The sequence below is a fragment of the Phoxinus phoxinus genome, assembly GCF_949152265.1.
Source record: "Phoxinus phoxinus genome assembly, chromosome: 21".
NCBI lineage: Eukaryota > Metazoa > Chordata > Actinopteri > Cypriniformes > Leuciscidae > Phoxinus > Phoxinus phoxinus.
The window spans coordinates 7091354-7119133 of NC_136896.1; the positions used below are offsets into that span (position 1 = coordinate 7091354).

Genomic DNA, 27780 nt, shown 5'->3' on the forward strand with positions numbered 1-27780 from the left:
AACCTGAAATTAACTAGATTTTGAGTAGCAACCAATGGTCCCCAACAGTTTAATAAAAACATCTTACACACTTTATAATTTATATATTTTCAAGACAAAAAATTGTGTAAAAATCAAAAGTGAATGTATAGAAATAAAATTGCTGCTGTTGTTTTGAACTTTCGGTAACACTTTAGTTTAGGGTCCAATGCTCACTGTTAACAAGTTGTTTATTAGCATACATATATCTAAACTTAACAACTACCTTAATAACTAGTATTAATAAGCAATAATTAGGAGTTTATTGAGGGAAAAGTCTTAGTTAGTTAATAGTGAGAATTGGACCCCAAACTAAAGTGTGACTAAACTTTATATTCCGGAAAAAAAGTATGGTTTCCACAAATAATATATACAAATCAATCATATTTCATGATTTTAAAAAAACATATATTTTTTTTCAGCTGAATGCTTGACATGCAAAAAGCCCTCCTCGTCATTTAACATTTAACTGATGAAAATTTCACTCACCGTTCTCCCTGTATCAGTGACTACAGACTGATAATAATGTGTATTCTCTTTCACAGTGCCTTTCTCCTTCCTTCCTCACTCCTCGTTCTCTGCACTTGTCTTTCTCTCTGACTGGAGGAAAGAAATGCTTGTTAAAGTGATGTTGACCTTTTGATAGTGGCTAATATGAGGAAATGTCAATCAAGCATCTCCTGGGAATGGAACTTCTTGCTTTACACCCAAAATAGCACCACGCCATGACTTTTTTTAAGACATCACTGTAAATCATTTGGATTTATGTTACCAGACAGCAAGATTATTACTTCATGCAAGTTGGCTGACACTTTTAGACAGAAAGCAATTTATAGGGAACGGATATGAAGTACTTTTTAGAGATGAGAAGTGATTAATCAATGTTAAGACTCTCATAAACAGAACCACTCACATAAGTTTCACTCCCATCCCTATTCTCTCCAAATCCAGCTCTACAGTGTCAACTCTCTGAGGGAAATCACGTGATCCCTACCTCTCGTTCTTTCTGAACAAATGATGTACTCCATCCACACTATCCATCCCGAGGCCACAGTTTCCTGCTGCCCTTATCTTCCCGATAAGCCTCATTGCTGTTGGAAATCTGGCATGAGGAGAGAGAAAGAGAGGGAGACCGCCTTATCTTACTTCTACTGGTTCTCTGACTGACTGAAGGCCAGGCAGGTGGCTTTCCATTGGGTGGGAGTTTCTCCGGAGGCTTCTGGGAGTCTGGAACTTTCTCCAGATTACAGTCTCACTAAAGGTCTTTAATGACCATGTGAAAGCAAACAAGCAAAATCTCACAAAAACATGAATTCTAGAGGTTTTTCAAAATCACTTATAGTAAATTTTATGCTACAGACACAACAACCTTGTTTAAAATGTACCCCTAAGTGACCTTACAATTTCTTCTGGTGAATAATAGGTCACATATAGGGACCACAATATCATACACACCTGGAGGTGGGACTTCGGCCAGTAAGCAACCACTTAGCAAACGTATAGGAACAAGCTAAAATAACTTGTAACGCTTTAGCAACCACATAGCAATGCCCTGGCAACCCTCCACAGCAACCTAGTTGAACATTTAAAAAAGAGAATTAAAAATAATGTGAAGAAAATGACATACGCTATGCTCAAACTTGCAACCCAAATGAATAACATGGCTCAATTAGCACAAATGGAATATATGCTTAAATATAATCCAAGACATTCATAGGTTATCCTATAAGACATTCAAAGTGATTCTATAGTGACAGTCAGAAAAAAAAAATATATATATAAAAAAAACTTTATTGAACAGCAAATCCACTTTATCGAACAGCCCATCAAGATATGCTTTTTAGTCTCTCTAATCCTTCAGCTTCATATGCTAATAAACTTTCTTCTTGTATAATTCCCATCTTGCCGAGGGCTAATTAGGTATGAAAAGCTTCATTAACTCTTCTAAATGATAGCTCACCTCAGGGCATGTCCACAGTGTGAGTTTCACAAAACACTTAGTCAGCTAATCATCGCTGAGAGTTTCCTTAGGATACGCATTATGAATGCATTTTAATAGGCTCTACTATTCCCTTAGCAGTGCATGTGTATGTGTGTGGCCACTGTAAGCAGGCACAATTCATATTAATGCTCTATATTAGGTAGCACATCTACAAAAATGTTCTTAACTGCACTCACAAACACGCACATGACCCAAATCATCCATAGTTTATCATCTGGAGAAGTCTCTAATGATTTTGAGCTGTCTGCTTATATTAATGATAAATGTATCTGTCAACACTTTAGTGTATTACTATCAACAGTACAGTACAACAGTATTACACTAATTCATTAAAACAAAATGAATGGTGCTAATAGAGCAAAACAGAAACCATCTACTTCATTAAATGTTATATTCAGGGGTAGTTCAATCAAAAAATTAAAGATGAACATTCTGTCATTATTTACTCACCCTCATGTTATTCCAAATCTGAATGACTCTCCTTTTTCTGTGGAACACAAAAGTTTTTTTTAATATAATGGAAGAGAATGTGGAAATACAGCCCAGAATTGACCTGTTAAACTCTAAAATGCCAAAAAGCATAATAAAAGTGTCATAAACATATTTTTTTTCCACCCTGAAGACATGTTTAAATTTTGTGTGAGGAACAGCCCGACATTTAAGTAAAAAAAAAAATCAAGACATTCGGATTAAATATACTCTGTGTCTACTTGGTAGAAGTAGAGATGTTGTATTCACAAAAGAACTGAGTCAGAACTTTTCACTGAATTAGTCGACTAGTTTGAACGATTCATTTTTACAAAACCATTCATCAACTCACTGAATAACTTGAACAACTCGCCATTATTAAAAATGTCTCCTTTTGTGTAGGAGAATCACAGAATTTGGAACGACATGAGGTTGATTTATTTCTGATGGAAATAATCCCTTAAATCACCAGCTTTGTATAAGACTCCAAAATGTTAAAGCATTTATCAAGCATAATTGGCTGGTTTAAGTGTGTATTGTGCTGCAACAGAAATATCTGGTTTCTACAGTTAAATGCCACTGGTGAATAGTTTTGTTTTATAGGAAATTATTTCTGCTTCTCTGGGCCACAAACTGTTGCTTTTAGCATGTCACTATACCCAGAGTTGGCTTTCAGAGTGACAAACTTTCAGTTCACTGCACATACATCAAAAATGAGGAGGCCAAGACAAATGCATTTTATTTCTGTCTTGGTTGCAATTACAGTTTTGTTGTTGTTTGTTTGCTACAGCTTAAGGCATGCCAGGCTATTTAAACTGGAGTTCCTGTATTGCTTTTCAAAGCTCCGGAGGTACTCGGATATTTTTATGGTTTGGCGTTTTCAAGTCAAAGAAATTGGGGAAACCCAAGCTCTTCCACTGGCATTCCTCTACATTTTTACGATGTGCTTTCCAAAAGCAGCACACATTTGTTCAGCGCAGCCACTGGAGAACTGGAGGAAAGAAAGAGGAGAGGATACCATGTAATAAAGGCCACAGAGCCCATGCTTTATTTTATAAGTCGTTCAGTTTTCATAAATGTGAATTGATATTTAGTTGGATAATTTCATTATTTGTTTATGCCAGCTGTGTTTATGTTGTCTCCCTTTATTTATTAACAGGAATGAGATGCACTTGGACTGTGAGTAAACCACAGTTTTAATAGTTTTAGATGTTTTTAAGCAGATAAGCACAGCATAAACTACAATTTTAAAATATGTGTTGAAATACACTGAGAATGACAGACAAATGCTATCCTGAGAAAATTAAATAAAAAAGCCTGTTCATGTAACACTTTCCACAAAATCCAATTTACTACTAGAAAAAATCACATATGAAAATAGTTCCTTCAAATAAAGTTTATCGTGATGCCATACAACATTTTAGGATCCAAATTTGAAAAATGTTATATAGTGAACCTAATACGTTTCACCGTCCACGACAGCAGGTCTAGCGCCCTAGCCAATCATCGCTAATAAACAAGGTTGTGTCCTTGACAGCTTTAATGCTACATAAACACTTAAGAAGGCATAATATTACAGTAGTGCTTTACTTACAGCATAGAAAAGGAAGGTGGAGGCCTTTCCGGTGTCCAAAACATCAAAATATGTCCCGTGTGTTAGCCTTAGGCTAAAAGAGCCTATTTTCTCGCTAACTGAGAACGTGAAAGAGCCCCTTGGAAAACCACCCTTTCCTGCTCAAACTCAAACAATTTAAGAAATGACGAATAAAAACATCTAAGCCAGTTAAGGAAACTGAGTGAAAATCCTCATAACACTCTGGAAGCATAAGGGAGGGAATCCGATATCCACGTAGCCATGGGGAATGCCATGAAGCAGGCTAGCATGTCTCTCAATCTGCCTTCAGCTACACTAGATTACCTTTCTCGAGTCCCATGAGGAATATAGGTGGTGTGAAATGTCAAGAATGTCACAATCAGATTTGACATGAAAAGGAGATTGTTGCATACAGACTCTGTTTCACCTTTCTCTTTCTTGCACTCTCTCCTTTTCTCGTTGCTCGTGTGCATTTTTTTCGCCGATTGCAAGGTGTGTTGATTTGACTTAAAGCCAAACTTTTTTTTTTTTGTTAGCTTATTTTCCCTTATTACTGATGTTATATGTCATGTGTTAGGTATGTAGCATCTCTGGCCTATAAGATAAGAGATTTGGGAGCAATGGTTTGCATAAACTGCTTAGACTAGTCTTAGACTTGTCATAACGTTTTAAGTCAGTTACATAAAAAGGTAGATCAGTCTAATTTGATTTATAAACGCATTATTTACCTTAACAAACTGCTAGTCGGTCAGACTAATTGTTCGTATTGGTGAGCTTTGGCGGTACTGTGATTTGAGTGCATTTCAGTCCATTGTTTCATTACTTCAGTCTATCAAGAGCTTTAAAACTGCATAGTCAGCTGCTATCCATTCGACCACCTTATGGGTTACCGAGCTAATCTAATGTCAGGTGTATTGATCTGTTTTTAAATGGCCCCAAGCTAAGGCTACCTTCTCTTCGACTGTGATTGGAGTTTGGGTCACTAGCATTTGTAAATTAACTGGCTGCATAATGCATTTCAATGACTTTGGAGACTTGTACAGCAAAGCAATCAGGTCTATTTTGTGTTCTTAAACTTTGCCATGGTGGATAAATGAACTACCTACTTCGATGCGAGTCCCAGAGGTTAGCGATATTGTGCTGATACAACACAGAGAACAATAGAAACGGAAAGTACAAAAAAAGAAGGGAAAGTACAAAAGTTACATTTATATATTATATTATATCATTAATGAGATCTCCTTGAGATAACCCAAATGAGATCTTAACATTTCAACAATTTCTCGGCACTCAGATCTTCAAATCACAAGTCAGAGATTTCAATATGCAAATGAGCAAATATATATAACATGAAACAAATACCTATATTCACACTCACTTTGTAGCTCTATACTCTTTACTGTATGCCAATATTCTCTACATTTGTGTTGCATTTCTCCAAAGAAATGTTAAGGAAAGACAAATCGGATGCTTAAAGTCAATCAAGTTTTATGAGTTATTAAAGAGAAACTTCTGAGCAACATTATCCTTTGGGTATTTGGAGGCCAACAACGCCAATCTACATATATATTTGTTTAGAAGTTCCAAATGGCCGATACTATAGATTATAGTATGAGCTTTCTCGTGGGCATTCAGAGGTTGGAAGGGACGAATGGTTGAGTGCTACTAGTGGAGCACCTCGGGGAACGGTATGACCGGAGCTCACGGCTCAGACCTCTGAAGGGGGTAGAGGTAGTTCAGGACTGTAAGGAGGCAGATGGCCCTGGTGGTGTAGGAGCCACACAATTTCACGCTGAATTTTGTGCAGATGTGTCTGCAGTAACTGAAGCGAGAGACTGCAGGAGTCAGTGACAACCTTGATTGATACTCCCAGAGTCCCACTGCGTAGTCCTTCCATATAACAAAAAAAAATCTTTAGATTTACCTCCCTGACCAGTTAAAGGAATAGTTCACCCAAGAGTGAAAATGCGGTCATCATTTGCTCATTTACCCTCATGTCAATCCAAACCCGTATGATTTTCTTTGTGTGTGTGTGTGTGTGTGTGTGTGTGTGTGTGTGTGTGTGTGTGTGTGTGTGTGTGTGTGTGTGTGTGTGTGTGTGTGTGTGTGTGTGTGTATGTAATATAAATGGATACATTTTCAATAACATACTGGTTGCTCTCCATGCAATTACACTGAATGGGGGCAGAAGCTTTCAAGATACAAAAAGGATGCAAACGCATAAAAGTATGTGCGCTATGTTTTATTTCATCTTTACTGTATGTGACAAATAGAATGGAACTTACTTGAGAACTCATGAATCAGATCATGAGTTTGAATTACTCAGATCGGTTTTGTGAACTGGACCACCCAAACTAAAATCACTGAAAAGGTTTGACTCAAAAGAATGATTAGCTCACAAAAGAAACTTCACTATTTATCTCATGAATGCAGCAAGGAGACTTACCAACTTAAATCTCAGTCAATCCTCACACAAAGTTATTGCACAAAGACTTGAGAATTCAGTACACAAGTCATACAACCACCTTTTGTGGACTCGTTTTGGTCATTTTAGATTAAGACAGCCTCATTCCTCTTACTTTCATGATAATGAAATTACTGGTGGAATATTCTTTTTTTTTTAAAATATCACCTTTTGTGTTCCACAAAAGCAAGAAAAGTCATGAGTTATATTTGGGAAGGAATAATGATGGAATTTTCATTTCTGGCTGATATATTTCTTTGAAAACATACAACATATTTGAAGATGCATTTAGTCTGGACTTTTCCTGTTTCATCGCTGGAAACCAAGAAGAACAAGTGAATAATCCAGAGTAAGTACATTTCAAAAGACTGGACCGACTGATAGACATTGATGGGATACAGCTGGTTAAAGGGTGTTTTGCTTTCTCTTGTTCTCTCTCTCACACACACCATTGTGCCAGCTCTATTGACAGAACATGAATGAGTTCATCAATCAATTGACTGCATTATTAAGCAGGTCTTAATTATGCCTCGAATAACAACCCTGCAGTAATGCGCAATTAAGACAGAATACAAAACAAAGGAACACATGGATTCAAGATACTCTTTATATTTACTTTTATCATATTTTTCTTTATTCAGTTTGGAACTTGTGAACAGCTCTTTATTTGTTTATTTATTTGCAAACCATGCAAAATGGATTTATTCAGCAGTCTGAAACAAACACTTTAATCATGGTTGCAATCAGCCCTAAACTTCCTCTTGGCAAGTGGACTACACTTTTTGGCTTCTTTACAAATAAAAGGCATACTGGTAAAGAGAGAGAGACTGAGAGAGAGAGGGGAAGGTACAGATGAGTACTTTTCCATTCATTTAAAACACAGTGCCATTTTCCTTGGAAGGTAGGAATTTCCCAGCAAATGAGCCAATAACGGGCTGGTGATGCACTATTGGTGTGATTCATTGGTTGTTGAAAATTTAACAGACGTTTCATTACCAGGACATTTCTCTTGTTCGATGCCTTCTTAATGTGCCAAATTTTGGTTTGTGGCACTCCAAATGAAATCAAATTAAAAAGTGGATAGCCAACTTAAATGTCGACTTCAACTTCATAATTCTTTGCTTTTTGCTAGTGTATAAATTCACAAAAGAATGTCCAAGTTCATTTCCATTCCTCAACCTCTCAAGCATTTGAGATGATGAACATTGGGGTCATTATAGGTACTTTAATGCTGCCATCTGACCAATTACAACAAAAGAGAATGAGGGAGATTTTACATGATGAATCAAAACAATTTGGTGTGATGTCACTCACATTAAATTAATTGTGAAGAAACGTGGAATTCCCCTCACTTTTGATGATGATTGACAGGTCCCGCCCACATCCCCTGGCTCTCCGGCACTTCACTGTGAAATCACACAGATACAAAGGAACATTTAATTTAGCATGGGCTACACCAACATTCAGAGAAATGTAGTCTTTTAATTATGTGCAGTATTTCTCACTCATGCAAAACTTGTGGCCCATTTACAGAGAGACTTTAAAAACATTTGTTTTTAAAATTTGGACAAGTAATGAATTATCACCCCAATACTTAATGATGTTAAGTACATTTGATAAAAATAGCTTTTTGGGTCATTCAGATGTAAAAAATGTAAAATAATAAAAAGCATGCGGGTTAAGAAAGTGTGAACAATATCATACTGTATTCTGAGAAAAACAATTAAATATATATTAAAATTATACAGTGCTTTCAAACTGTGGACTTCAAGTGGATATAACAATGGCTACTAGAAAATAATAGTGTTCTAAACAGATTTCTTTCTTTTTTTTATGAACTGTTAAAAGCTCTTTAGATAGGACTCAGTGACAGCCAGTGCATTAAGCTCAGTCGCACCTTGTAGATTGAAGAAGGCCATATCACTCGGTGCCCTTGTGTGGATGCCAAGAAACCGACAGTGGCCCCTTGGTTCAGGCTGTTACAGGAGGAGAGAAGGGTAAATATAGCCAAGCAAGAGCCAGTGTGTCTCAGGAAGGATAAGGGTGGAAACTGACACATGTGAAGCCCATCCTTGTGCATCCATTGCTTTCACCCTCCCAGTGAGTCTTATCTGTCCCATTGAGGGTGACAGCGGAGAGGCTAATGGTACTTGCAGGTCCAAGCTGAAGTTTGGAAGAAAATCCAGACAACAGACGCTGCAGACTGTAATCTGAAGTGCGTTGGCCTACTCAGAGGGATTTTAAAGCCCAACTGCTTGAGATTAGATAACAATGAGTACAGATGACAAGAGGAGATGGACTTCAGAGGCAAGCTTGGAAGTGTTGTAAGGGGCACAGGAAGATAGTTTGTGAGGGTTTAAAGAGGTTCACAAGGGTAATTAGCAACACAGACAATGGGTGTCACTCACTATCCATGCAAACACACATATTTGTGCAAATCATGATTCATCAATATAATGTTCTGCAAGCATTCAAACATTTGCACCTGTACAACTCCTCACATGGAAATGGTTTGTGCGTGCAGCATACAATTTACACCATTTTAATTCAGCCAGTTCAGAGGACGTGGTGAGATGTCGGAGGCACACACTGAAATCTGAAGAGCCAGTTTTCTAAACTAAACCATCACAGCCACATATAGAGAAACAGATGAGTGAATTGGAATGCTGCTGAAAGATATCAAGACAACATAAGTGGTTGGATTTCAGAACTATCAAAGTTGTGCCTCGAGCAAAAGAAGATGGTTTACTTCCTTCCGAAGGAACCAGCTTTTTTGGCAATGCTCATGAGAAAATACAACCATGTGTGGATGGTTGTGTGATGTGGATGGTTTGGTGTGCGTGTGTTAGAGACTAAAGGAGGGGAAGTATGGTTCCATCTGTTTTGTCCATCTGTCCGTCAGTGTCTGCTCATTCTTTACAATGTAGCCAGTCTCTCTTTCCCTTTACTGTCAATGTTAATGTTCATATGGCGATATGTTTAAACCTCTGGGTTTGTGTTCTTTTTAGTGCATGATTGCCACTTAGTTTTATGTGTGTATTTCACTGAAGGCATCTGGCTTTTTAGTGTTCTCATATGTATGTACTGTATTTTTGTCTTCATATACGTAATTGACGGAATATCGGTCTCAACATTGCAAACCTATTATTTTCGGAGAATGGCTCTGATAGGGGAAGTGATCGCCTGTGGCCAGGAAGTGCTCCTTGTCAACACCAGCTCTCTTGTCATCAGCCTCCCAGACTTTTTGCTCAGATGTGGCTCGCATGCCTCAAATGTCCCATTCCTGCATTGTGTCATGGTTGCTCTTGACAAGAAACAACTTGTTGAAAGTTGACCCTCACTGTGGGAAATTAAAGAGGAAAAAAAACTAAGAAACCAATATTTCCCCCCAAAAAAAGAAGAAGAGGCTAACAGCTTCTCCCATTTTCCTTGAGCATGGATTGTTGACAACACAAGTCAACAAAAAAAATAAGAAAAAGGCAAAAAAAAATAAGAAGAAGAAAAAAAAGGAACAATGACCTGACCAAATGTTCATCCGTCCATTCATCTGTAAGCATATTAAATGACAGATTTTTAAGAAAAGTTTGGCCAGTCAGTATAGGAGTTAATATCACACAGCACTCTAAATAATTGGGAGAAATTAAAATACTCAATTTGGCTGCTGTAGAAATGAGTGTCAATGAAAGCTGATAGAAGCATTGCAACGTTTTTGTTAGTGTTATTTGACCTTGAAGGGTAACTCTCGCCAACATTGAAGTAAACTGTGTACACACACAATGTTGTCAATGCTCGAGTTCATGTGTAGAGCCCCTGGTGACACTTCGAGTTTCATGTTGTGTCGAGCCTCCTTAGTGTTTTAAAAATAGCAATTTTGATGCTATCATTGTAGTGCCCCATGCACTCCCATTCAAAAAGCATTTTGACCAAAAACTAAAAAATGGTCAATCTTAAAAGTGGCGTTTCCATTCTAATGATGCTTTTACACGAATGTTTGACTCGGGTAGATTAACAAAAATAGCCTAGGTTGCAATTTGGTGAGAGTTACCCTTTAAGAGCCAACATATGCACAATTTTACTGCTGATTTGAAATGTATTATTGAAACATAATTTTGACAAACAAATTTGGACATTTCATTACTTCCCCATTCAAGTAAATAAGACCTGTTCTTGTATACCTGTTGCTTACATAGAAAAATTGCTTCCTGAGGGTGTTACCAAGACAGTCACCGAGTGACTTAAGTACAAGATTCCATTAGACTTGAAGGCATTGCTATAGCCAGACAACAGCTTGCTTAGTTGTCCTTCTGTAAATGAAAAAGGGGAGGGGTTGGAGCGATTGTGCAGGCATTTTGCATGCTGTTAAGGCTTTTGTATCATTATTGTCTATGCTCATGTGTTTTGCTGTTCACTGAAGCTTGTAAGCCCCAAAGACATTAAATACACGGCATGTATTTAATGTCTTCGGGTATTACGGTCTTATCAAGCCGGATATGGAGACACATTAAAGGGAAATATTTTAACTGCTCTTTAAATCCGGAGGATCAACAACCATATGTGAAGTCCACTAATCTTATTTGAAAAGGCCTGAAGCATCGAGAGCAACAGTATGGTTTGTATTAGCCAACTGAAACTGATTTACCAAACGCTCCAGCCAAATGTACAGGAGATTAGGGGAAAAGAAAGAAATGGGATTCGCGGGCGGGGCGTAAGCTATGGTTTTGACAAATCCAGGGAACACACGCTCTGCTCTGTGTATTAAACGTGTTTACATTTGTGAACATGTTCAGTTTAGCGCTATAATCTGCAATAAAGTAAATAAATAAAAAAGCATGGCAAAACTTTACTTAAAGGAAGTTATTTTAGCACAACCCTCCTACTGGGAGAAAAATAGAGAATGAATCAAACAAACGTAATTCATCACAGACTTCCAGCCTTCTCTTCCGAACCAACTGGAAAAACTTCGTATAAAATGGAAAAGCCTAAGTGATGTCAAAACATCTAAATGAAGTGGCCTGTGAGTCTACTGACAGTAATGTGATCGTAAACCAAACAATAGTAGAATTAAAGATCTATGATATTTATAGTGAATCTGGAGGCTTGCACAGCGGTGTTTAGACTTCCCATGTGGAGGAATGGAAAATCCTGGTAGGATGAGTGTGCCTTTTGTGTGCTGCTCTTTCAAACATGAAAGGGACTCCAGGGATTCCACTCCAGATTCAGCAATATTGAGCATCTGTGAGCATGAAACCACAGAAAAAAAAATCTTTGTGTTGACAAGAGTTATTTAACGTGAAGGATGGAGTGCACTTGCAGGCGCATTTCAGCACAGCGAAGAATTGACTTAATGCAGAGTCAATACATAAAGAGGTAATGAAAGCTACATTGGATTTAAAGCGTTTGGGTATAATGTCAGAGTTATGTCAAACAGTCTGTTTAAATGATGGATTTAAAGCACAATGTGCAGAATCTGATATTATAGTAACTACACAAGGGGTTGACAACTTAACTGATCGAATTACACGTCCAATAACCCAAATGTCTAGATTAGTGGTTCTCAAATGGTTTGTTTTAGGATTCAGATTTTACTCTGGACATTAAGTGGCGACTCAACACAGCAGCAAAATTGTTTACTGTATAAAGTGCATAAAGTCCTAAATATCGAACATACACTAACGTTCAAAAGTTTGGGGTTGGTAAAGAAATCACTTACCACGGCTGTATTTGATAAAAAATACAGTAAAAACAGAAATATTGTGAAATATTATTACAATTTAAAATGACTTTTATATTTGAATATATTTTAAATTGCAATTTATTCCTGTGATGGCAAAGCTGAATTTTCAGCATCAATACTGCTCCTGTCGCCAGTGTCACATGATCCTTCAGAAATCATTCCAATATGCTGATTTGGTGCTCAAAATTATTAATCAGCACAACTATTTTCACCATTTATAATAATAAGAAATATTTATTGTGGAAAGCAGGATAGTTTTTTTTTTCAGGATTCTTTAATGAACAGAAAGTTCAAAAGAACAGAGTATCTTTGAATAATATATTCGTATATAATATTCCAATAAACTGAGCCAAGCTATATGCATATGTTTCTAATAATAAAACTTTCGATGACTTCCACCCAGCAATTAAAAAAATATTGAGAATAATTGGTATAGATACTGATTTCATGTGAATATATTTTTTATTTTTGTAATTATTTACAGTGGTGTAAAGTCCAGGTTTAGAAAGTAAAAGTCCTCCACAGTATTTTGTTCCAATCACCTGGATTTTCTAATTAGCAGTTTTTCAGCCAGGAGATTTTTAATTGGTGAAATCAGATGGCTGAGTTCATGGGTGGAATAAACATATGGCAGGACTTTTACTTTCTGACCCCTGGACTTCACACCTCTGATTATTTAAAGGGGTCATGACATGGGTTTTTTTATTTTATTATTATGTTCCCTTAGGTGCAATTATAGTATTACTATAGTTTTTTTTACAAAAAACTTTTAAAATGTAGTGATTTATGACCTTTTCCCACCCTGTTTCTCATCCTCTGATTCAAACAGTCTGTTTTAGGGGTGTTTCCCCTTTAAGAGTTCAGTGTTAACGCCCACTGTTATGATTGGCTAACGTCAGTGCCTAAGCATCAATTATTAACGCCCCCAGCCAGAGGATTTGCGGATTCAGCGTATTTAAAAAGTAGTTTAAAGTTTTAAACACATTACTTACAGTTTGCGTCGTCGTTGTTGAGCCCAGAATAGTCGGCACGGACTTATCTTTGAGCAACAGTTTTCTGGTAAAGCCAGCATCATTTTGGGATTTGTTCTCAAAACAGTCATCCTTCAAATGTACAGAACAAACGCTTAAACTAACACTGCCATGACTGGGACGTCCGCAAAAAATAAAGTGCATCCATTTTCCCTGACGTCTGGATCTTTCGCAGCGTATTCAAAGATGTTGTTTGTCCACAGCCAGGAACAGCACATCTGTGTGGCATCGTCATTTCCCTGTACACAGACCCACTCGCTGTCCGTCGACTGAACACTAGTAGTGAGGCGCGCGGCGCGCGGGCGCGACAACGATACGAAATGAGCGTAGTTGCCTTGCGCTTTAAGCGTAGTTGTCTTGTGCCTGGAGGCGGTCATATGCAAACGCTGGTACGTCACTTCGCACCGTGACGTCACTTCTTACCATGGATCCAGAACGAGCTGTATTTAGAGCTTGATTAAATAAATGATTCGTTTATAATGGGGAGGAAGTCTTAAGCTATGAAACTTGCAGGACGTTTTAATGGTACAAAGACCTCTTATATACCAAAAGATCAAGGCAAATTTGGTTTCTCATGTCATGACCCCTTTAACAATCCACACAAGACGAAAATCATTCGCCATGCTGGTAATTTCAGACAATGTGGTACCACTCAAATTAATTCTGTAATCGGTTTGCAACGAACTAAGCTTGATATGCCAGATACTCCAGAATTGAGATATAAAGAATACTGGAAAGAATCCTTGGGCTTGGAAGCTTTGGCTTTATCATTGCAAATTTCAATATATCATTTTATAGAGACATTTATGGCAGTATTAATCATGGATAACTATTAGAACAGAACGTCCATATATCCGGCATTCCAGAAAGGGTCTCCATGCCGTTTTCATTGGATGTGTACATTCATGGGCATCAGTGAACCATCCATCACTGGAGCACAGGGAATGAATGAAACATGGCAAACAACTGAAAGGGGAACTACGGTGAGAGCAGAAGGACGCCAATAGCAATGTGTTGATTCGATTGAGGAAGTGATTCTGGAACGCAGTTTAGTAGTGAGGAAGATGTACAGTAGAGGTTCAGTAAAAACCGTAGAGCCCAGACAGCTGGTGCTGATGTTTCGAACCGAGACCAGATTGGCGGGGGGGGGGGGGGGGGGGGGGGGGTGGACTAACCCATGAGACCGAAACCAGTTGTTTAAGACATTACCGAGGAATACACTATGAATGAAGGGATGAACTTGAATTAAAGCATGACACTTCATGACACTTGTTTTTCCCATCATCTTAGCACTAGGAAAGACAAATGAACCTTTGTGTATACAGAAGACGACATTCAGCCATTCAAATCTAAATAAACATGAATTTAAAGGATGCATGCCTCGAAATTCAACTGATGCTTTCAGTACATGGTCTGTTGGTTCCTGCTGGCGTATTAAAGAAATGAAAAGTGCTGAGAACCGAATATTCGCTCCGCAATTAAGCGGAAAACATAATTTCTCAGCCCAGATGTTCTGGCCTTTCCCAGAGTTCATGCCTTTCTATAACTTACCGAGACACTGAAATGCCTGCGCAAGGAAGACACAAATTGAAGACAAAACTATGAACAAGCAAACAATGAGTTTAGACCACTGGTCACCAACCTTGTCCTCATCTGGCCCATATTAAAAGTAAACTGTACATTCAAATGTATCAATGGTTGAGGTTGGATATTCGACTATTAGAATTCATTTTATATAATAAATCATTCTTAAGTAATATCATTAAAACATGTCGTCTCCTGGTCAACGATTTTATCTTACATATTGTAAAATCCTCCCATCTCTCATACTCCCTCCTTCCTTTATGCGTATACATCCCACAACCCCCTTCTGCCTTCTCTTTGCTGACCAATGTCCTTCAGGAGAGGCTGACCTCTGACCCCTGTCTGCTCTGGTGGTCAGTGTTGAGGCCGTTGAGAAGCCATTGTTCGGCCCTCAGGAGGGGGCAGAGCTTTGTGTGCCTGGGACATGACTGATGCTGCGTGACCCCTGTAGTAGTTGACTACGCACCCTGATGCCGGGGCAGCTTCTGTAATTAGCTGGGATTAGTCCCCTGACAGGCCAAAGTCACGGCCCTCCCACGCTCCGAACAACATTATGCTCTCATTGCAGAAGTGCAGGGACTGGGTCATCATGATTTACACTTTTGATGCTGGCTCAGGGTGTTAGGGTATGCACATGAAGAGGTGGTGAATATGATTAAGACAATTGTGTCAATTTCACTGAGCCTAGTTACCCATCATACCTATACTTTCTATAAAAACACCAAATTAAAGGGATAGTTCACCCAAAAATGAAAATGATGTCATTAATTACTCACCCTCATGTCATTTCAAACCCGTAAGACTTTGTTCATCTTTGGAACACAAATAAAGATCATTTTGGTGAAATCAAAGCTTTCTGTTCCTCCATAGACAGCTATGCAACTACAACTTTGACGCTTCAAAAATTTCATAAAGAGATCATAAAACTAATCCATATGAATTGAGCAGTTTAGTCCACATTTTCTGAAGAGACTTGATCGCTTTATATGATGAACAGATTGAATTTAGGCTTTTATTCACAAATAAACACATAACACATAAGCAGAAGCTCAACCGAACCTGCTTAATGCACGAGAACAAACCTCATTGGTTTTTGAGGAAGCTCAAACGTGTTGCGTAAAAGAAGAATGAACCTCATTGGTTCTCACACGTAAAGCAAGCATGCTTGAGCTTCCATTTACCACAACTGATGTGTGAGTTCATGAATGTTTATATCTGAAAAGCCTAAATTCAATCTGTTCATCGCATAAAGCGGTCGTGTCTCTTCAGAAAATTTCAAGACTAAACCTCTCAATTCATATGGATTAGTTTTCCGATCTCTTTATGAACTTTTTTGAAGCGTCGTGTAGCTGTAAATGGAGGGACAGAAAGCTCTCAGATTTCACCAAAAAGATCTTCATTTGTGTTCCGAAGATGAACAAGTCTTACGACATGAGGGTAAGTAATTAATGACAGAACTAGAAATTTTGGGTGAACTATCCCTTTAATACAATTATTGCTACTATAAAATAATATATTACTGAAATCTCCATCAAACAAGTTAAGCTGTTAGAAACGGCTTTTTTTATTTTTTTATAAATCAGCAGAAACAACACTAACTTTCTGTGCACCTTCCTCTTTGAGATTAGTTGGTACTTTGGTCGATATCTCTTCTCCTCCTCTCTTCTGTCCATTAGGCAGTTTTCCCAGAGTGTCAGCAGAGTGGCATCAAGCCGTCGTCTCTCCGTTTCTCTCCGGAGAGCTCTTCACAGAGTTCACGCCGCCCAGGCTTAGCTGTGAACTGATGAAGTGGGAAACATATTCAGCATATGGTGTTTTAGATGAAACACTTCACTTTCCAGTCATCACAGCCACTGTGAGGAGTTGCCTAAGGGTATGAACACTTGCCTTCGCTCAATTTTAGGGACAACAGGATTCGCCTTGTTAATTTAGTTGAAGTTTTAATGTTTTTACATCTTTTAATCTAAACAGCCTACTTTGGAACAGTTTATCTGTTCAAAAGTGTCTGTTTGGATGAGCTGCTGTAAAATAGCTGGTACACAACACATTCTCACTCCCAACTCATCACATATTGACGCTTAGTCAGGACCCCTCAGTGTCACCTTTTAACAAACTGGCGTCATTTTTCGTGTGCAGGATACTCCATTGCTTTCAATGAGAAAACTTTGGAGTCATACATTATGACATTTATGTCGGACAGTGATTTTCAATTTAATCAGCCAGCACAATTTTATTCAAACTATTTAGATGTGTTTGAGCATACAACTTTACTCCAAAGTCTAAACCCTACAAATATAACATTAGCAGACACAATTTATTCAAAAAGTACAAATATTCGAAGTGCTTTTGAGGCCAAACGGTTGATTTATGTGAGGAACAGACCCAAAAGCGATCATCTCAGATCCACACATTTAAAAATTGCCACCAGAAGAAGCGTTATGTCAGCTTTGATCGTGAGGTGGCATTGGCTCTCGAGTCTCGTGACCCCCAAAAAAACAGAATGCAACACAAAATCTATCACCGATTTTTAACAGAGATTTGGTACAAATTAGCTTTTTGGAATTTTAATGAATTAATGAATGTGGTTTGAGGTCTCTGGGCAGGACAGATCAACAGTTGGTCATCTAATCAGTTCTTCTGTCCAACAGCATGAGGTTAACATGACTTCAGCAAACAACACATCTCAACAAACTCCTACCAGTCAAAGAATGAACTTCCAGTTCCAGTGGGAAAACACATGGAGGGATGCCAAATTTGAGAAAGAGGATATTGATTATTAAACCAGTTCTCCACATGAACAATGCATGTTCTGCAGATGGATGGTTTGTATCGTATGACCCAAACGTGTCGAGGTGATTCTTATACAATAGTGCTATACATCCAAACAGAAGCTGTCATGTGCGATGCTGACAGCCCGTCCAGACCCCTTGAGCTGCTGAAGAATGATTATGTAAATGCAGGCATTCTCCACGCACGCCTCTTCTTGTGCCATTGTTTTTGTCTTATATGCAAATGATAAATAATCTATTGATCAGTCATTTACCCTTCAAGCTGTTCAGGGCCTGACGGGGCACCTAGGGCACGAGTCGCACCTCCCCTTGAGGTCAGGATGGGCACTGATATCGGTTACTGGGCAGGCCTTGCAACAACAACATGTGCAAAGTAACAAGTCCGCACGCGCTTGCAAGGGGGTGATTGAGCGTGTAAGTGTGAGGGAGCCCGTAAAGAGAGTGAGAGTGTGTGTGTGTATGTTTTAGACCATGCAGAGAACAGACTGCGTCTAGCAAACAACAGGGTTCCAGTTGGGAATTGATCAGTTAACACCAATAAACCCCGCAGGACTCCAGAGACGGCAAGCAACTACAGACAGACTTTAAAACGTCTCCGCAATGTTTATCCAACCTGCCTCACCTGTCTAAACTCAATTTCAAAAATGTCTTTTTAAAACCTAACAAATGTACTGTCCCAATATAAGAGTAAATCTGACCCTAACAGGAATGCTATTGAAATTCTGTTATATTTGGTTTAAACAAGAATCCTCTTATTATCCAATAAATTCCAGCTGGAGTTAAGTTTATGTTTTTAGGGGTGTCAATTGACTGCAAAAAAAAATAAAAAAATAAAAATCAAATGAATGACATATGCAAATTAAATAATTGAATTAATCACAAATATGAATATTTGCTGAGAAACGCCATTAATTCAAGACATTATTGTGACAATCATATATATATATTTTTTCTAAATAATAACATTAAATTAAAAGCATATCCATTATTTATTAATTATTATTATTTGATTTTATTTGAGGACTCTTTAGATCCTAAATACCATTCCTGTTTATTTTAAACTATGAAAGTAACATTAGCATTCATTCTGTTACGTTATTTTTTTATACATGAATGCCTTGTGTTATCAGATACTGAAGATCTCTAAAAAAAACGTAGTGAGTTGCCTACCAGAACATAATTTTAAGGCATCATGTCAACTAATTTGTCCAAATTGACCATTTTATCCAATATTATTTGTCTACTAATGTCTTTTTTACACTTGGCAACATGCTAACTGTAAACTGTAATGGAACAAACTGTCATTAGGATGCCTTATAAAGTTGCTGCCAATGTAGGCGGCAGACTAAAGTCTCTGGTTGTGCAGTATATCTTTGTAATTGTGAACGTCAAGCACATCATACTAGATTAGAATGGAGATTCGGTTTACATTAATGGAATAATTGATTTCCATGGGAGCGGGTCATTTATGAGACAGAGAACCTGAATTCCCTTGTCATGTTGTCACGCTATTACATATAACAATCTGAGAAATCACAGAGCAGATTTCATGCATTTCACAACAAATGGAAAAAAGAGTCAATTACATGCAAATAAGCACAGCGGAAAACACGCCCTCACATGAGCACATATAACAAATGAGAACAATCTGACCTCAGACGGCTCCATCGCTGGGGAGAAGGCCCCAAGTTTTGTCATAAATGCCTCCTCTCCTTAAGGGGCCCTGAAAAACAAAAGGTTTCAAATGACTTTCATACGACTGTGAAATTAGGTCTTGTGGAATTAAAAAAAAGAGAAGACTAAAGAACCACTAGCCCTCTGCACAATCAGTTGGAAATGAGTAAAATCCCATGAACAGATGGTGAGGACTACAGACATGTGTGCTCATGCCATGACTGGATTTGTATTAGAATTCTATATTAACTGCTGCTATTAATATGGCACTATAGTCTTATCTTTATTATATTTTGACCCACAAGATTCATTTTAGTTTTGGTCATAACAAGCATCACTTTTACCTTTGCAATCTGCCCGACATATTGGCAATGTTGGCACCACCAATATGCAACCATGGAGAACACCCTACAAGCACCAAAAGTTCCCAACATCTTAAAATTCACTCTGAAAACCTTTGCAACTGCATATGAACCACCCACAAAATTAGTTTTTATTTTAGACTTTAGGCAAAATACACTTATTTAAGATAAAAATCTATCTATAATATCTTATGCAGTGCTGCTCTAAAGATATATAAATTATGTTTTAAGGATGTATACATATTTATACAAGAAAAATTACATATATATATAAAATATATTTTTTTTCCTGCATAAGATATATTCCTGTATATAAAAAAATACATCTATAACAATATATATATATATATTAGTATTCTATATTTTTTATCAATATAATATTAATCTTTTTTACCTTTTCAAGGATAAGAGGAAGAAACAAGACCCGGAATGATGCAAACTATTATCTTACATACTGTACAGGAGCAACACAACCCAGCATGCCCAGTGCTAGACTCACATTTTTATTCCAAGGTCTTCAGATTATGAATGGTACAATTCTAACATCAAACAAAACAAAATACCCAGTGTGTTGCTATCCCATCCTCCCTGACCTGTTCTCAGGAGTCCAGAAGGGACAACATTATCTTCAAGGCCAGTGGGAGTTGAAACATGGAAAGAATGTATTTTGAAAAAAAAAATGACTGTGTGAGAAAAGAGAGAAAGCTGGTGTCTCTGCACCTGTTGTCACACACCGCCGGGGTCCAGGTCGATCACTGGACAGGGCTAGCTAGCCAATAGTTCAGGGGGGCTGGGAAGGCCAGTGGAATTCTAAACCTTAAATGACAGCTATGGCTGGGTCAACACCCCTCGCGTTACTGACAGCAGGAGTGTGTGTGTGTGTGTGTGTGTGTGTGAGAGAGAGAGTTTCACCTTGTTCATCGAGGTGGCCCAGGGTTGAAGTAATGTTTGTGGCATGTTAAATATTAGCTTAGCTGTTAAAGCCATTAGCAGTGATTTCATTTACCACCTGTTACGCTGTTACACAGTTACAGGGTGCTTCAGTCTGCCGGCGTGGAGGGAATGTAACCCAGCGTCCTTCTTTTCAAAACAGATACTGCATGTGAAAATATAGGCTGGGGTTCTCCATCTGGACATCTTTCCTTTGAGTTTATCAGTTCAGATGTTTCTCGAGTTCTTCGACTTAATTTATGGTGTTGCTACAAAAATATTTTCAAAAACACACTTCCCAGAGTCTCAGAATCAATTGTTTCTCTCTCAAATCAGTCCAATTAAAAAAAAAAAAAAGGATAGGCATAATTAAGGAGTAATATATATTGTAGTTTAAACTACAGTAAATATTTACATTTTCATGTGGTAACACTTTACAATAAGGTTTAGTTTGTTAACATTAGTTCAATCATGACAACTCTCAGAATAGGTTTAGAATGTAATTGAATATGGCAATGTTCATGCAGCATAGCAAGTATGGACTTGCTACTGATAACAGATACAGAAACACACTGCTGTGAGCATGTAAGATGTGCTGTTGCTGCATAACTATAGATACATAAACCCCGTAGCATCTAGGCAGGTGGAGCTGCGGGAGGTGGAGGGTTTCAGAGGAAATCTGATAGCACACTGCAGGACTAGCCTATAGCTAACAATAAACCAGACTATTTAAATGGTGTAGGATCAAGCAATCACATTGGCCAAACATAGGCCAATCAGCTTGCGCCATGCAACAATGATGTGATTGCTTGGAGATTGGAGATTTGAAGGACCTACCAGCCTTTCAAAAATAAATACTTCTAAAACCATCTGACATATTTTTGTGAGATAGGAAATTAGCATTTTGTCTTGAAAATCCTTGACAGCCATGGTCACTAATGTGTTCACTTAAAATGAATGGAAAAGGGCTGCTTGGGCATTCTGCTATAAATAACCCCTAAAAGAATGACAGTAATACAGGTTTAAATTGTAAATGAAAACAGAAGTTTCCTTTTTGGGTAAACTGTCCCTTTAAATGAGTAAATAAGTATTAAATTGTTTGTTGAATTGCTGTATTTACTATTTAATCGATCATTTCCATGTCTTTGTTCCTTTGTGCTGATGCTCTGCGTGTCTTTTGCAACCACATATTTAGAGATTCAGAGACTCCAGGCTCAATTATTCATGTGTGCTCAGTGCTGTGCTGTAATCCTGGCCGACACTAAAAGTCTGTCTAGATTTAGCATCATGAAATTTTCATGGTTAAAAGAGAGGCTCTTTCTCCATCTTTTCACATCTCCGCTCTACCCTTTTCTCTCACTCCGCGTACAAGAGTCTGCGCAGGCTGTTTTACGGTTTCATATTCTCCTCTCACTCTCTCTGTCAGAAACACACGCCCACTTGCACACCTTACACTTCTCTCTGCGCCGATGATGGACAAGGCCTTGAGCCCTGAGGCGAGTCAACCAGGTCACTGAAACACATCTGGGTTTATTTAGTTTCCCTTCAGCAGACACACTGCATTCAGCTTCACAAGGTCCTTATATGTATATTTCACTATGTGAAGTCCACTTCCAGGGCATTATGGACCAATCGGAACACGAATCCTGATAAAAACCGAAGGGAAGCTTTCAACTAGACATAAATAACGTAATATGTGTGTTTGTGAAACTGCACCCCTGGTTGCGTTTGTTCTGCTTCTGTCTTTGATTCCCCGATGCGTAGAAGTGTCTTTTTCTCGGAGCAACGCATCAGATCATCGAGATGGTTATGTGGCACCAGTGTGCTCTGCTAACTAGAATCATTCAGTTCTGATTTAGTCTGTCATGAAGACATCTGCTTGCTGTTCTCCAGCTCATCAAACGGTGGGGAAAAAATTACTCTATAGGTTTAGGTTCCTCAGTAAAATTCCTACGGATGAAAAGGTTCTTCAAGTTTAGTGGAAGGGTTCACACCTGTAACAGCCATATATCTTCTTTGTCTTCTTTTTTTTTCTTCACAGAAACATAGAACATGCTCTTGATTTTCCTGAACCCAAGAGCAGGAATCCCCCCCCCCCCCATCTCTTGACAAATCATAAATGCATCATTTATCATACTGAAAATGGCTCCAACTGAGCACTTAGATGGAGATCATTTTTATGATTTAGAAGTGCAGCTCATTTTTGCTTTTAATATGAAGCTCTAAATCAAACCCAGCTGCCTTTTCCTCATAAAGCTCATTTTCAGTGTCTTTCTGAAAACCAAATCACAATTCTCACTCTCTTTTCCTCTTACCTCAAAAGACATCCATTACAAGTGAAAATGTACACGAGACCTTTGCGAAGTAGCTAACAAAAAATAGTGACATTTCATGATGGTAGCATTATTTTTTCAGTCCCTCGGTAAGTTTTCTTGCAATTATTATTGCAACTTCTCACAAGACTAGGTTGCCTAATACACATACAGCTCAAAACCAAGCAAACTGAGGAAAAGAAAAAAAAAACGATCAAATGAATGTTAGTGAAAAAAAAAAAAATTTGTGGTATAACACAAATAAAATAAGTTAAAAGTTCCAAGCTACTCCAGCAGAGACAGAGAAGGAGTGCGAGTTATCGAGAGAAGGCTGTACGTTTTCAGTGCTAATCATCTGACATTAATCTCTGGAGCGATGCCAATATTAGCGTAGCAACATTAGCAGTTTCTCCTGTTATCTCAGTGGAAAAGATTGTGTGGGAGAAAGACAAGGCCTGCAATTTGCCGCTATTGTAATTTCACTCCTCAAACTCCAGAATCATGGCGCAGAGCAGCAATGGAGATCAGCCGATAACTCACAATGAGTTTTTCTAATTACAACACGAACCCTCATCTGCCTTCCTCATCTTCCTCACCATCATTAGCCCACCCACTCCACAGCAATCCAATGTAATCGGGAAAACCAAGACATGATTACGGCAGACGTTTGGTTTAAACTGAAAATCCGCCCTTCGGATAGTTCCGTTCCAAAACCTATCGAGTCGCCAGGAAATCCTGGAATTAAAAAGAGATTTTCAAGTCATGGGAATTAATGAAATCTCAAAAGAGTCGTGGAAAAATCATGAGAAAGTTATGCTAAGCTCTAAAATATTTAATCAGCTAGAAATTCCTTTTAGTGAGTCATTTATTGAAATTATTTAATTTAATGTATTTATTTTAAAGAAAGAACGAACAACTGAGAGTCACACAAATTAGTTAGGCAGTTTATGGAAGAGAGGCATAGTTTCTAACTTCTGTACATGGGAATTTTCATGAACTATTTCATATTTCATTTATACAATTTTAAATGTGAGGGCTTTTAAGCTAAAACAAGTTTATAAAGTTATATTTCTCTCTTCTAAACCCAGTTGAGTAAAGAAGAACAAGTTTCCAAGGGTGTTTTTGAGCGGTTTGTTCCTCTCATTCCATTTCCCCGAAGCCCTGAAGCCTGTGAATCCATTTCACTGAACCCTACCGACAGAGTTAAGTATGCATGGTCAAGCATTTTTTCTTATGGCTGGTTTTATAGGCCACATTTTATGCAGGTTCATTTTGCACTCAGCAACACAGAAGAAAACCAACAGCCTTCACCTCTCTCACTCTCTATCTCTCTCTCTGGCCTCCCTGTTTTAAGAGACCCATTAAGCCTCCGTTTTCTTATTTAAAATGCTAGGTGTAGAAGCATGTCAGGTCTACACCTAAGATGTGCTTTATGAGCCTGGATATATACAGTAGTGCATCTACTGTCACGGCCTTGTCACTTCACCTGTTTAAGAAAACGCCTTGGGTTATGATGCGATACTGAATATACTAAGCAAGCAATTTGGTCTCCGCGTGAGAGGAAAACTATGAAGACAGGAATCCCACACACAATAGCTACGTTTACACAAATACAAATAATCTGGTAAAATTAAGACTAATAGCTCAATGAAAATGGACAAATATCCAATAGGAAAAAGTGATCCGAGTTTGATCCGAATTAAGATTTCTATGTGATCAGGAGGTGGTGCAGATCTTAAATAATCAGTTGAGAAGAAATAATAATAAGAATATTATTTTACTGTGTGCATTTTCTGAAAATTTAAGTTTATTTATTGTATGCTGTGTTAAAGTACAGTGACAGTCACCATGCTATCCAAACTGATATTTAAATTCTTATTTTTTAACCCTTTCACATGTAAATTTGTAATATTTTGCACTGAAGGTTCTAATACACTCCAGTGACCAGCCTAGAGTGATCACGTGATCGTAAGCGCGGGTTTTGTAATATTGCAGGTTTTGTTATAAATTATTTAATATATCTGTGTGCACATCATCGTTATTTTGTGAAAATTAATGTGCCCTTGTAATCTATAATAAAAACAACTCTCCATAGCAACGTTATTGCTTCTCTGACTTTGATGACATTACGCAGCATTTAGCAAACAACAATGATCCAACAATCCAATCAATTCCTGATACACAAAATCAAGCCCACCCTACATTTTTTTCTTGTTTATGAGGCCGTTTTATTCAATATACGTCACTATAGGGAAGAAAAGACGATCGTAACTTAGCTTCATGGTGACTTTAAGAGGAGCACTGTGCCATAGTCTAATACTTGCATATTAACTATTAACTATTAAATGCTTATAAACAGTCACTAACATGAACTATAATAAGCATCTAACTGATGCTAAATGATGCGTTTACTAACTCCCAGCGTTAGTGTCTGATCATAGTTTGCAGTATTAGTCCAGATGTCAGCACACACGCACGTGCGCACACACACACACACACACATAACACACACACACACACACACACACACACACACACACACACGGTTCCTGGTGGGACTAATCCTTCAGTGAGACACACAACATGAGGGATGAGGCCACCCAGAGCCTCTCTACACTCTTCTCCAAATCATCAGGTTTTTCTCTTCTTCCTGCAATTTCACAAGCCTTGTGAGCTCTTTAACAACAGTTTATAGGTCTGAACTCACTCAATTGCAGTTTTAAATATATTCACATAAAAAACAGTTATTTTAAATTGTAATGATATTCCACAATATTACCATTTTACCGTATTTTTGATCAAATAAATTCAGTCTTGGTGAGCATAAAAGACTTATTTCAAAAACATTTAAAATTATTCCAAATTGTTGACTGGTAGTGTAGCATGTACTTACCATTACATGATCATAAAAAAACAATGACGTGAATGTATAATTTTTTTTATAAAGATCACATAAAAGCCCTGTATTTGGGTTCCCTCACATCCAAAATCCCAATACTGCATCTACAGGACTGCTTATATCAGCCAGATCAAATATTCAGTCCATTTAGAAATTCTATACATTTCCTTTCTAAATAACATCCAATCTTTTCTGTATTTTACAACTGTAATATATTATTAAAATATACCCAGGGTATTTATGCTAGGAAGATTCAAAAACGTCCAATTTATTGCATGAATGGAAGCCTGCCAGCACGGACTCTTATCATAAATGTTTATGCATATCTAAAGTGACTTTGGCCGTGTGCTATAGTTATGGCAGGTATGTAATGATGCATGCCTGAACTAGTTTTGGTTGAGTGATGACATGCCATTTTTGTAATATTCACACACCTACACATGACTGAATACACAATCTCGCCCAGTCTGTAAACATCAGCAACTGTCCCCTTATTGCTTTAGGTGGTTCGGTCAATAAAGGCCGGGTGGGAGATGCAGATGTTAAATGGCTGGAGGTAATATATCGACTTCATTCTGTCCTGAAATGGCATTTTGATGGCACACAGCCATGCCATGGTCCCAGGATGGGGAGCATTGGGAGATACACACACACACATACCCAAACACAGGTTTTTGGGGCCCATTTCCAGCAGTGAAACTTCTCCCAATCCCAGTAGTCCGATGTCAGTAGCTTATTAAAGGGGGGTGACCAGCCCTGTAGGCACAAGAATATATGAATAAATTTATTACACTGATGCAATGACCTTAAAACTGCAAGAGGCATTCACACTCTCAACCATCTATTGATGTAATGGTTATAAGTTGAGGAAAACGAAAGGAAAAAATAATTCCAGTAAAAATGCATAACCTCACAATCACAATCACCTGGAGAAACTGTACACCACATTCTATCCTACAAAGGATTGGGGGATGTTCTGCATTAAAATCCAGGAACAAAGAGAGTCATGCAATGAGAGTGAACATATGAGAGAGACTGCAATGCAACAACCCTGGTTTCTTTTCCATTTTTGCTGAAACGTGAACAAAAACGCTAAACACTACTTCATTATTAGACGTTCAATTCTAATAGATGAATGTTTTATTTTTCACAATTTTCGTAGTTTTCATAGTTATAGCTATGGTTAGTGGTTTTTAAAAACTCTACAACATGAACAGAACATTTTATGATGCATCTTATTCTAAACAGATTTCCGGTAGTTTTTTTTTTTTTTTTTTCTTAATTAAATAAACAATATCAAACAATACAGAAACACTATCGTTCAAAAGTTTGTGGTTGGTAAGATTTTTTTTTTATGTTTATGAAATAAGTTTCTAATACTTACTGAACCAAAGTACTATACTATAAAAACTAATGTAAATCATTTATTCCTGTGATTGCAAACAGTTGTGCTGCTTAATATTTGTGTAAATCATGATTTTAATGACTGTATGAAGTAAAAAAAAAATTCCCCAAGACACCCAAGCAAGGCCACCCATTTTGCATGTGTAAACAGTAACACCACTCGCATTTTCTTCAAAAAGTGTAAAAGTCAATCACATCTTAATGCTGATAATGTGATCACGATTACTGAGAACGAGTACTAGTGAAATCAGAAACAATAATGGACAAAGAACTAATGGAACGGCGGGGTTTCCTTACCCATCACACACGCACAGACTGAAATGCATCAACGGCAATAATGTGCTTGATAGACTGTCTAATACCTATGAATGTTTTTACCATTATACGTACGTACAGCACACACACACACACACACACACACAGAACTCAATCCGCTCATTAGGGCTTTGCTGAGCCTCCGGCCTTTAAGAACGACTAGAGTCTCATCATACAGCAAATTAGACTCATCCATTCGT

General features: G+C 37.8%; 1 protein-coding gene across 8 annotated transcripts in view; it reads right to left on the reverse strand.

Annotated features, from left to right (window-relative positions):
• Nucleotides 1–26613, reverse strand: part of LOC306989625 (uncharacterized protein) — a 70245-nt gene extending 43632 nt beyond the window's left edge. For 2 of the 8 annotated variants that reach the window (XM_079595477.1, XM_079595478.1), the window contains exons 1-7: nt 26522–26613; nt 19338–19407; nt 16495–16675; nt 7899–7952; nt 2471–2507; nt 1013–1120; nt 508–618 (exon numbers count right to left, since the gene is read on the reverse strand). In XM_079595477.1, the coding sequence (XP_079451603.1) occupies nt 1052–1120; nt 2471–2507; nt 7899–7952; nt 16495–16568 (234 nt within the window). In that variant the 5' untranslated portion in view covers nt 16569–16675; nt 19338–19407; nt 26522–26613 and the 3' untranslated portion in view covers nt 508–618; nt 1013–1051. Of the gene's footprint in view, nt 1–507; nt 619–1012; nt 1282–1473; nt 1592–2470; nt 2508–7860; nt 7953–8443; nt 8523–16494; nt 16676–19337; nt 19408–26521 lie in introns of all 8 variants that reach the window. The other 6 variants (XR_013795678.1, XR_013795679.1, XR_013795676.1 and 3 more) reach the window with 6 other exon arrangements.
• Nucleotides 26614–27780: the final 1167 nt, after the last annotated feature.